The sequence below is a fragment of the Silurus aristotelis genome (genome assembly GCF_946808225.1).
Source record: "Silurus aristotelis genome assembly, chromosome: 24".
Taxonomy (NCBI): Eukaryota; Metazoa; Chordata; class Actinopteri; order Siluriformes; family Siluridae; genus Silurus; species Silurus aristotelis.
The window spans coordinates 17,652,656-17,665,097 of record NC_139597.1 but is presented as its reverse complement, the minus strand read 5'-3'; the positions used below and the strand labels follow the sequence as shown (position 1 = coordinate 17,665,097).

At 38.7% G+C, this 12,442-nt stretch overlaps 1 protein-coding gene and 1 long non-coding RNA gene across 2 annotated transcripts in view; one reads left to right on the top strand and one right to left on the bottom strand.

The window, feature by feature from the left end:
• Positions 1-4,432, bottom strand: part of LOC310719037 (NLR family CARD domain-containing protein 3-like) — a 49,060-nt gene extending 44,628 nt beyond the window's left edge. Inside the window, exons 1-4 of the mRNA XM_083528300.1 lie at positions 4,381-4,432; positions 2,309-2,442; positions 2,050-2,166; positions 1,824-1,940 (exon numbers count right to left, since the gene is read on the bottom strand). Of these exons, the coding sequence (XP_083384426.1) occupies positions 1,824-1,940; positions 2,050-2,166; positions 2,309-2,361 (287 nt within the window). The 5' untranslated portion in view covers positions 2,362-2,442; positions 4,381-4,432. The remainder of the gene's footprint in view (positions 1-1,823; positions 1,941-2,049; positions 2,167-2,308; positions 2,443-4,380) is intronic.
• LOC310719231 lies at positions 1,356-1,886 on the top strand. The gene is made up of 2 exons (XR_014531398.1): positions 1,356-1,489; positions 1,820-1,886. It is a non-coding gene; the product is annotated as an uncharacterized lncRNA (long non-coding RNA).
• Positions 4,433-12,442: the final 8,010 nt, after the last annotated feature.

Sequence of the window (12,442 nt, the reverse complement as noted above, 5' to 3'; positions counted from 1 at the left end):
CTTCACTGATCTTCATTTTAATGAACTGAACTGTTTCCTCTATGCTTAGGGAGCTACCGCGTATCTGTGTTAAGTTATTTATAAGATTCTGACTGGACATAGATGAGAGTCTAAGAAGAAAACGGAGGAAAATTTCCAGATGTCCACTCTTGTTTTCTAAAGCCTGATCCACAGCACACTGGTGAACATTTGATATTAGAGATTCAGAGCAATGAAACTGAAGAACATTTTGTTCTTTCTTCATGAACATCAGGTGCACATACAGAGCTGCAAGATGTTCCTGAATGCTCAGATGAAGAAAGCAGTACACTTTACTCTAATGAAGGACAAACTCCTCTCTGAAGATGTTTGTACACACACCTGAATACACTGCTGCTTCTGCCACATCAAGGCCGCACTCTCTCAGATCTTCCTCATAGAAGATCAGGTTTCCTTTCATCAGCTGCTGAAAAGCTAGTTTTCCCAGTTTAAGAATAATTTCTTCATCATTCTCCTGCTTCTTTGGGAACTTTTTTCTTATGATGTTTGTCTGAATGATGAGGAAGTGTGTGTACATTTGAGTCAGAGTTTTGGGGATTTCTCCACTCTCTGCTTCACCCAACATTCTCTCTAGAACAGTGGCTGAAATCCAGCAGAAGACTGGGATGTGGCACATGATGTAGAGGCTTTTTAATGCCTTCAGGTGTGTGTTGATGTTATTGGCCAGGATCTGATCACTGATTCTCTTCCTGAAATACTCCTCCTTCTGTGGGTCATTGAATCCTCGTATCTCTGTGACTCGATGAACACATTCAGAGGGGATTTGATCAGCTGCTGCTGGTCGGGAGGTGATCCAGATGAGAGCAGAGGGAAGCAGATTCCCTTTAATCAGGTTTATCAGCAGCTCAGGCACTGATGCTGATTCAGTTACATCACACACTCTCACTGTGTTCTGGAAATCTAGAGGAAAACGACACTCGTCCAATCCGTCAAAAATGAACAGAACTTTTTTCAAACTGGACATTTTTATTTCTTTAGTTTCTTTTAAAAATACATAAAGGAGCTCGATCAGATTTAGTTTTTGGTCTTTCATCAAATTCAGCTCTCTGAAAGGAAGTGGAAATATGAGTTGGATGTCCTGATTTTCTTTCCCTTCAGCCCAGTCCAGAATGAACTTCTGCACAGAAACTGATTTTCCAATACCAGCGATTCCCTTCATCAGCACGGTTCTGATGGGTTTGTCTTCTTCAGATACGGGTTTAAAGATGTCATTGCATTTGATTGGTGCTTCCTCTGATGTTATTCTCCTGGATGCTGATTCAATCTGTCTAACCTCATGTTCTTCATTGATTTCCCTGCTGTCTCCCTCTGTGATGTAGAGCTCTGTGTAGATCTCATTCAGGAGGGTTTGATTTCCCTGATTTATTATTACTTCATTTAACCACTGAAACTTCTTCATCAGATATATTTTGAACTTTTTCAGGAATTCATCAGCAGCAGCAGCTTCTGGGTCGTGCCTGTAAAGTTGTTGAAGCAGAATGATGTGGTGAAATATGAGAATCAATTATCAGACTTTACAACCTAAATTCCAAAATAAAGTTGTAAAAGGGTGTAAACCACAAATACAAAAACTTTTCTTTTTTTTTTTTTTTTTTTAGAAAAAGTCGATCATCATCTGTATGCAAATCTGCTCACATTATTCATACATCATCAGGAAGAAAATAATCTTGATAGATGGATATAATGTAGAAAAGTTTAAAGATGAAGAAATTGTAAATGGAAGCAAGCAATGTACGGGCAAAATTGTGAGTAAAATCTAAAACAATCAATTGTACAAGAGTTACCTGTGTCGAAGTGATGAGTCTTCATTTTTAAGCAACAGGGGAAGCTTTATAGACTCCTCACTCTTCATGGAGATACAGCTAGGTACTGAATAGTTTGATCTTTCTCCCTGGAGTTCACTGTACAACATTTTAAACAGTCCTTTAACGATTATACAGTACACTTACATCACCAAACATTATAACACTATAACAAGTTTCATGCTGGAATTTCCCTGTGACTTTTTACCTGTTTTGAAGTGATGAGTCTTTATTTTTAAAATGGAGAGGAAGATCTATAGACATTTCACTCTTAATTGAGACACATCTGGGTGCTGGCGATTCTGATCTTTTACCAGGAGGTTCACTATACAACATTAAAAACGGACACACACAGGTAGCTTTTCATTAATAACATACCCTTTGATTATGCTTTTCCTTAATATTCACTCAATAAATATTTTACATTTGAACTGTAATGACTGAAACAATAGGACATTTTAAATCACCGTTTTTCTGAGAGCGGGGACACATTATCTGTGTTCAGATCAGGGGTCTCCATCTTTAAATATTAGTAAAGTATTTGCAAACTTATGGCTTAGTCCTGAAGATGCGATTTCTTCTGCTTGAATGGATTATTATTCTAGAAAAAAAGCAGCAAAATTTCACAAAATTTTTAGATATTTGACTCAAATATATGAATTATTTTCTAAAACAAAATAATCTCTTATGACAGTTTAATTAAACATTTTACAGACATTTAATGGGGTTAAAAACTGTAATTGTGACAGAAATATTTTATTGTTGATGTTCCTATATATATACATATACATAAAAACACATATAAACATATATATATATATATATATACACACACACACACACACACACACACACACACACACACACACACACACACACACACACACACACACACACACACCATAGTCACTGCAGTAGAGAAGCCCCTGATTGCTCGAAACAAATGTTTGCAGTTACTAAATAATTTCACATTAATTTTAACTACTATTCTTTTACTAAGTCTCATTATCATAACATATACAAATGCATGTTAAATAAACAGTTTGAAGTTTTATTTATTCTTTCCTTGACATAAACCTATTTGGACTTTTTTTTTTAAATCATGCTGAAACTAGAAAAGTCTTAAAATCTACACGTTCATAAATCTGAATCACAAATCTACACGTTCATAAGTCACATATGAACGTTTTATGAATTCAGCGAGTGAAGAATGGGCTTTGACTTGTATATTTCAATTATTACTTATCAATTAAATACTACTTATCAATAACACATCATATTTTGCATTAGATATTTTTCGGATTGTAAAAGTAAAAATGTCCTGTTCCATGATTCAAAGATTGTAACCACTGTATTAGTGTAAAGATTATGTGGCAGCAAGTCAAGTTTATTTCTACAGCGCTTTTTACAACAGACATTGTCTCAAAGCAGCTTTACAGAATTTAACAGTTAAGGTGAATGATGTGTATTTATCCCTGATGAGCAGCGACTGTGGCCAGAAAAAACTCCCTTAGATCTTATGAGGAAGAAACCTTGAGAGGAACCAGACTCAAAAGGGGAACCCATCCTAATTTGGGTGACATCAAGAGTTTGATCATAAATAAATCTAATTAAACAATACAGAACACTGGAGAGTGGGAACTAACATGAGCACTGGAGTGTGTGAATATGAGTCCTTTCCACAGTCTTATACAGTCATTTGAGATTATGGAACCAGGAGCAATAGAGCAACTCATAAAATAGCTTTTGCAATCATCATAAATCCAACACCAGCTTCTCCACGACAGAGCCTTTAAACACTCAAAGAGGACCAAAACACTCAGAGGCAAATGTGAAACGGATTAAACTTTGAACTGAACAATACACCTCGACAATGATAAAACTATAATGAATGGAGGTTGGTTATCACCCAGATAAGGGTGGGTTTCTTTTTGGGTCTGGATCCTCTTAAGGTTTCTTCCTGGAAGTTTATCATCTCAGGAAATTCATCCTTGCTACTGTTACCACTGGCAAAGGGGTTTAATTTGATAACATTTTTGTCTCTGTAAAGAATAATTCCATTGTTAAAAAGACAATGGAATCAAACAATTACATTTTAACAAGTGTCCCTATAAACATTGTCCCCAAAGCAACTTTACAAAAACAAATTGTAACGTCATAAATTCCTTGTTTATCTACAAGAATCTGAGTCACATGATCAATCTTTGAGCCGAGATCAATCAGTAGGTGATATGTACTCATTTATTGAACACGTTATGATCTAAATATTCTGCATTTTTTCCCCTTTTATTGTCCTCTTTTGACCTCAAACCCTTAAGTGTACAACAAAAACAAAGTATGGTCTTGCTGTTCCAGGAATGAAAAGAAAACACACATAAACTTCCAACTTTCCAATTTTAATTGCTATTACTGACAAAAATAACCTAAACAAAAGGTACATCAGACTAAAAAAAAAAAAACACGTTGAATTCATTAGACAAAAATGTACAAAAATTTAAAAAGTCAGTATAATAAACCCACGGGGAAAAAAAAACTGTACCTGTAGATGAAGTTCCTCCTGCAATGTCGCACTTGTTCCTCATACCTGCAAACTTCCTCCACCTGCTTTTTATTTAACACCTAGAGCTTTTATAGAACACCTTTATTACCAACAAACTACATCGTTTCCGTGTTATATAATTTTTTTATTTCAGCCAATCACGTAACCAGATTCTTGGCTGAGCGAGAAACACTTTCACTTCAGCCAAGAAGATTAAATACAGGCTGTCTAGGGAAGGAGTCGACTCCGTGAACCGACTCTTTCTTGGAAAACGTCAAGAGCCGAATCAAAATGACAGATTTTAAAAACTACTTTAAGTAGTACAAAAAACTACTCAATTACATTAAACGTAAGTCGTTTCTTTCCAGTTTTTGAACGAACTCAGCAGATAAGTTGTTCCAAGTTGTTTATATTGGAGAACTCACCATAGATCTTCTATGGATGTAGCCTTCTGTCATATCTCCTCAAACCACATTGTGTTTGAGTTAAAGCATGATAGAGCTTTAATTAGCATTTGTGGAGAAAATGGCAAACTGTGTTCATATACAACAATTTCTGGAGGTGATTTTAAACCAATGCTGTGATTTCCATTATAGATTCCTGCCTGCTAGATGTTGAGGAACATTTTTCTAAAATTGTTCCATAATTTGTGGACAATTGTTTAGCAGATAGGTGAACCTCTGCTCATGTTAACTTCTAAGATATATTTTTATACTCAATCATCTTAGTGACCTGATGCAAATTAACCGAATTAGTTGGATTGTGTTCCTCCAATTGCTTCTTTTAATAACACTTTCCCAGCCTTTAGTTGATCTGTCCCAACTTTTTTTTATTGCAGCCAACAAATAAATTCTTTTTTTTATCTTTTTCCTTGAAATTTCCTCAATCTGTTGATATGTATTTTATGTTCTATCATAAATAAAATATGGATTTATCAGATTTGCAATCCATTGCATTATGTTTTTATTTACATTTTACCCAGCACTCCAGCTTTTTATTTCTGGTATTGTATGAATTGTTATATTTTAGTTCTTTATGAAAATAAGTTTTGGTATTCACATGTTTACTACCTTTTTTTTTTTTGTTTGCATTGAAACAACACAAAAAACATTTAAAATCTTATACAATTCCACACAGAACACAGAATACACTGGACAAAATAATTGGCACCCTCAACTTAATATTTGGTAGCACCACCTTTGGAAAAAAATAACAAATCTATCGCTTCATGTAACCATAAATGAGATCCTTAAACCTTTTTTACTAGAATTTTTGACCACTTTTTAAGAAAGTTGAGAAATTGAGAACAAATTGAGAAATGTTTTGAGATCTCTCCACAGGTGTTCTATGGGACTCAGATCTGGACTCACCAAAATGCTTTACCTTTGTCTCATCTGTCCACAGAACGTTCTCCAAGAAGGAGTGTGGTTTCTTCACATAAGTTTTGACAAACTCCAGTCTTGCTTTTTTATGCCTTTGAAAAAACTATTTTGCATACAGTAGTACATAAATTATAATACCAGGATATTATACGTACAGTTCAAGCAGAGCAAGGGCAGGCTAGTGAAGTCATCCTCTGGGTAGTTTGGCAAAGCAATGTCCCCAGCCAATCAGGGCAGGGCAAGCAGTAAAGTCATCCTGTAGGTGGGGTGGCAAAGTGATGTCCTTAGCACAGCAGGAAGGCAAAGCGAATCTTGGCGGAGTTTACGTCTCCTCAAGTAATATAGTAGTATATTAATGTAGCATTAACAAAGTTGTCTAGTTTTCTAACATCTGGACAGAACCCTGGAGATGTGGATACCCAGAAACTTAAATCTGGAGACTCAGTCCTGCTAATGTACAGAGGGGAGTACCAAGATATGTGGTGTAAGATTTCTGGAAGGCCAGAGTGGCTTCTTTGATTTTAATGGCATTGAGGATGAGAGATGAGATAAAAAGTCGCAATAACCTTCGATTTTTATTGTTTTTTGGTGGTGGAAATGGAAATATTTAATAACTGGAAACGTTCCTATAATTTAATATTCCTTTTTACTTTTTTGTTTGTTGAAAAGTCACATTTAAGGTGTAACAAGTCTGAAATTTATGTTGTTATTTCTATGTTATATTTAAAAAATCTGCAAATTCATAAGGGTGTGTAAACGTTTAATATCCATTATACACAGACTGGGGATGACTACTTACAGTTTCACTGTTCATTAATAACATCTCAAATGCTAAAACCTTTACACAATATATTTTAAACTAGATGTTTGATATTATGTTTCTAAATATAACATGCCTATACGTATTTGCTGCCATTCATTTTTTTTTACATTGTTTACAGTTTTGGCTATATTAAGCTGCTACATGGCGCCATCTACCTGCGAGAGTTCAAAATACCTGAACAGAAGTGATCATTAGGAAAAGAAAAACTGTGAATTATAGCCTTCTAAAAATAATTAAGGGATGGAAATGTTCATCACTCCAGTAAATTAAGTAATTAAAGTTTCTGAAGCTTCTCATCATGTGTTCAGTTGCTACTAATTCACTTTCAAATGGAATCAGATTCATCTTCTGGACCATACAAAGGAATTGACCTTGTCAAAAAAAAGAAGAAGAAGTTGTGATGTCGGAAACGTCAGCACATTGTTATATTACAAACTGAAGAAAAAAAGAAAAAACATGGCATATCTGAATTTCCATCTTTAACTCTCCATATTATATTGTTTATTGCTGTTATTGACATGCATAAAGTTGGGATTTGAGACCAGGTATACAAAATGACAGTGATAAAACTATATTTTCCCAAATCAGTATATATGTTTCATTCATGAATATCTAAAGACCTCACCTTTAAACCAACAGTTGTTGTGTGACATTAATATCACTTTCTGGTTTAAATATAGTTTTGAACTCATCACATCCATAAACCTCCTCCTAGGTCTTCCTCTTTTTCCCCTTCCTGGTGGCTCCATTCTCAGCATTCTCCTACTGATATACCCCATGTCCCTCCTCTGCACGTCCAAACCTTCTCAATCGCACCTCTCTCACTTTGTCTCCAAAACGACCAACATGCGCTGTCCCTCTAATAAACTCCTTTCTAATCCTGTCCATCCTCGTCAATCATCTTCATCTCAGCCACCAGCAACTCACTCCTACTATTACTCCTATTGACACAGGAGTGTGCTGGTACTGGGGTGTTGTGGTACTGTATAAGGAAGTCAGGTGTGTCAGAGAAGTATGTGAGGGTGGTGCAGAACATGTTCGAGGACAGTGTGTCAGCAGTGAAGTGCACAGTAGGAACGACAGACTGGTTCAAGGTGGAGGTTGGATTGCATCAAGGATTGGCTCTAAGCCCTTTCCTGCTTGCAGTGGTAATGGACAAGTTGATGGACGAGGTCAGACAGGAGTCTCCATGGACTATGATGTTTGCGGATGATATTGTGATTTGTGGTGAGAGTAGGGAGCAGGTTGAGAAGAGCCTGGAGAGGTGGAGGTACACGCTGGAGAGAAGGGGAATGAAAGTCAGTAGGAGTAAGACAGAGTACATGTGTGTGAATGAGAGGGAGGGCAGTGGAGGGGTGCGGTTGCAGGGGGAAGAGGTGGTGAAGGTGGAGGAGTTCAGGTACCTGGGGTCAACAGTGCAAAGTAATGGAGAGTGTGTTAGAGAAGTAAAGAGTGCAGGCAGGGTGGAGTGGGTGGAGAAGAGTGATAGCAGGAGTGATTTGTGATAGAAGAGTATCTGAAAGAGTGAAAGTTTATAGGACTTTGGTGAGACCTGAGATGTTGTATGGTTTAGAGACAGTGGCATTGAGTAAAAGACAGAAGGTGAAGCTGGAGGTAGCAGAGCTGAAGATGTTAAGGTTCCCGTTGGGAGTGACGACGATGGACAGGTTTAGAAATGAGTTTATTAAAGGGACAGCGCATGTAGGACGTTTTAGAGACAAGGTGAGGGAGGCGAGATTGAGATGGTTTTGACATGTGCAGAGGAGGGACATGGGGAATATCAGTAGGAGAATGCTGAGGATGGAGCCACCAGAAGGTAGGAAAAGAGGAGGACCAAGGAGGAGGTTTATGGATGTGGTGAGGGAAGACATGGAGGTAGTGTAGAGGACAGGGTAGTATGAAGACGGATGATCCTCTGTGGTGACCCCTAAGGTGAGCAGTCAAAAGAAGAAGAATATCACCTATGACACAATTTATTTAAAAAAAAAGTTCACTTCTCACTTCTGAGACAGAAGAAAATGTATTTATAAAAAAACTCACATTTGCTTTATAACAGGTAAAAAAAAAATCAGTTGTGGTCCATTTTATCACTAATATAAGAAACTAAGAAAGTGTCAGAAATCAGGACGTCATCTTATATTTTGTGTTTGGTCACTAGAGGTCGCCATTGTTCTCCTAATTAATTTTTCTTTCTATTCATGTTAAATATCGTTATTGGCACGTGTGTATATATTCCCCTGCATAAGTCAAGTTTTACACTTGAAAACATCAAGCTGCTTTCTTCTATACATCTGCTAAATTGTGCCACGTGATACATTGGTCGTTCAACACCAATTTATATATGGACATTCATTGTCACCCACATGAGGATGGGCCCCTTTTGTGCCTCTCAAGGTTTCTTCCTCATACCACCTCAGGATTTTTTCTCTGCCTATGTCGTATGACTTGTTAATAGGGATAAACGTATGGATGGCTATGAAATTTGTATTCGAAATCTACTTATTTCTGTAAAGACGCATTTGTGTTTCCTATTTCAAGATCGTGTCTGTTTCTTATGCTGCTGATATGAGTTTCAATCCTGACACAAAGATCTAAGTTCCTCTAGCAAAACTTCAACATTTTGTGGAATTTGTCTCATTAACATCAAATTTACATAGCCGAATATTTGATTGTGACATATGATTGGTCGATGGCTGTCAAAAACTACAGTCTTATGGTTTTTAAAACAATAAAATTTTTTAAATGTATCAGTCAGGATTTCGGCCTCATCATAGCACAGAGACGGCGTTAGTTAAGGTGGTAAATGACCTGTTATTGGCCTCTGATCAGGGTTTTGTCTCCTTACTTGTTTTGCTCGACCTTAGTGCAGCTTTTGACACCATTGATCACACTATACTACTAGCTAGACTTGAGAACGTTGTTGGAATAAAGGGAACGGCTCTCTCTTGGCTCAGGTCTTATTTGACTGATCGCTATCAGTTTGTTGATGTAAATGGTGAGTTCTCCACACTCTATGAGGTAAAGTTTGGTGTTCCTCAAGGATCTGTCTTAGGCCCTCTGCTTTTCTCTTTATATCTGCTGCCTCTTGGTGAAATTATTCATAAACATGGGATTCGCTTCCATTGCTATGTAGATGATACACAGTTGTATATTTCAGCAAAGCCAGATGAGCGAGATCAGCTTAACAATGTTGAGAAGTGTGTAAAGGACATTAGACAGTGGATGCTTGATAGCTTTCTTCTGCTCAACTCAGATTAGACGTAAGTACTTTTACTAGGACCACATGCAGCTAGAAGTAAACTTTCCGAATACGTAGCATCTCTGGATGGTGTTTCTGTTTCAGCGTGTACGGCTGTCAAAGACCTTGGTGCGATTATTGACCCTCGTCTTTCCTATGAGGCTCACGTGAATAATATTACCAGGATCGCCTTCTTTCACCTTAGAAATATTGCTAAAATTAGAAATATGATGTCGTTACAGGATGCAGAAAAATTAGTCCATGCTTTTGTTACTTCTAGATTAGACTACTGTAACGCTTTACTGTCTGGGTGTGTGAGTAGGTGCATAAATAAGCTTCAGTTAGTTCAGAATGCAGCAGCAAGAGTACTCACTAGATCTAGGAAATATGACCACATCACCCCTGTTTTAATCAGTCTACACTGCTCCAAATCAAATCTCGCATTGATTATAAAATACGACTACTGATGTATAAAGTACTTAACGGTCTCGCACCGCAGTATCTGAGTGAACTTCTGTACCAGTATGATCCTCCACGCCTACTTAGCTTAGCTTACTTACAAAAGGTGCAGGCTATCTGTTGGTTCCTCAAATAATGAAGACTACAGCAGGGGGCAGATCTAAAAGCCCCACAGTTATTGAACAGCCTTCCAACCAGTGTTCGGGACTCAGACACAGTCTCAGTGTTCAAGTCGAGGTTGAAAACCTATTTATTTAGTCAAGCATTTGATCAGTAGATTTTTTTTCTTAGGTAAAGGCTCAGATCTGGAGGGAACATGGATATAGAGTGTTTGGTGAACTGGTATATTTGTATGCTGTCGTCCCCTCACATTCACACGTTCACTCGGGTTTGTTGACGGTGGTGTGGTGGGTCGTCTCTTATCCCAGAGATCCCTCATGTCTGTGTTACCTTCTGGTTCTCCCTTGTAGTTATGCTGCCATAGCGAGTCTTGCCGGAGTCCAAACTGCACAGTGACATTAACTTTCATACAACAATAAGGACACTTAATAATCCATATCCTTCTCTTCCTGTCACCCTCTTCTCTCTCTCTCTCTCTCTCTCTCTCTCTCTCTCTCTCTCTCTCTCTCTCTCTCTCTCTCTCTCTTTCTCTCTCTGTCAAGTTAAACATGCTCCTGAGGCTCCAGTGACCAGTGTTCCTGACCCTCTCCCCTCCATGGATCTTCCCACTTCGTCCTGGTCTGCCTCTGGATAGTGTTCTCTTCGACTGAAGGCCACTCTGTGCAGCTTGGGATGGTTTCTCATCAACACCTTGGGTGGTTCCATGAAATTCCGGAGTAAGAACGGGAGCTTTGAGGATGGAATGGACTGTAGTTAATGTCAACAGTCTGCTACACTGACTCAGGAATACAGTTTGCTTCTGATCGTCATCACTGCACCCCGCAACATTGTATCTTCTTCTTCTTCTTTCGGCTGCTCCCATTAGGGGTCGCCACAGCGGATCATCCGTCTCCATACCACCCTGTCCTCTATATCTGCCTCTTTCACACCAACTACCTGCATGTCTTCCCTCACCACATCCATGAACCTCCTCCTTGGCCTTCCTCTTTTCCTCCTACCTGGTGGCTCCATCTTCAGCATTTTTCTACCAATATAATTCATGTCCCTTCTCTGCACATGTCCAAACCATCTCAATTTCGCCTCCCTCACCTTGTCACCAAAACATCCTACATGTGCTGTCCCTCTAATAAACTCATTTCTAATCTTGTCCGTCCTCGTCACTCCCAACGAAAACCTCAACATCTTCAGCTCTGCTACCTCCAGCTCCACCTCCTGTCTTTTACTCAATGCCACTGTCTCTAATCCATACAACATCGCAGGTCTCACCAAAGTCCTATAAACTTTCCCTTTCATTCTTGCAGATACTCTTCTATCACAAATCACTCCTGTCACTCTTCTCCACCCACTCCACCCTGCCTGCACTCTTTTCTTTACTTCTCTAACACACTCTCCATTACTTTGCACTGTTGACCCCAGGTACCTGAACTCCTCCACCTTCTCCACCTCTTCTCCACAAATCACAATATCATCTGCAAACATCATAGTCCAGGGAGACTCCTGTCTGACCTCGTCCGTCAACCTGTCCATCACCACTGCAAACAGGAAAGGGCTCAGGGCCGATCCTTGATGCAGTCCAACCTTCACCCTGAACCAGTCTGTCGTACCTACTGCACACTTTACTGCCATCACACTGTCCTCATACATGTCCTGCACCACCCTCACATACTTCTCTGACACACCTGACTTCCTCATACAATACCACAACTCCTCTCTCGGCACCCTGTTGTACGCTTTCTCTAAATCCACAAATACACAATGCAGCTCCTTCTGTCCTTCTCTATACTTCTCCATCAACATCCTCAAAGCAAATAAGGCATCTGTGGCGCTCTTCCTCGGCATGAAACCATACTGTTGCTCACAGATGGTCACCTCTTCTCTCAGTCTGGCTTCCACTATTTTTCCCATAACTTCATGGTGTGACTGATCAACTTAATTCCCCTGTAGTTACTGCAGGTCTGCACATCTCCCTTATGCTTAAAGATCGGTACCAGCACACTCCTTCTCCATTCCTCAGGCATCCTCTCCCCTTCCAGAATCCTG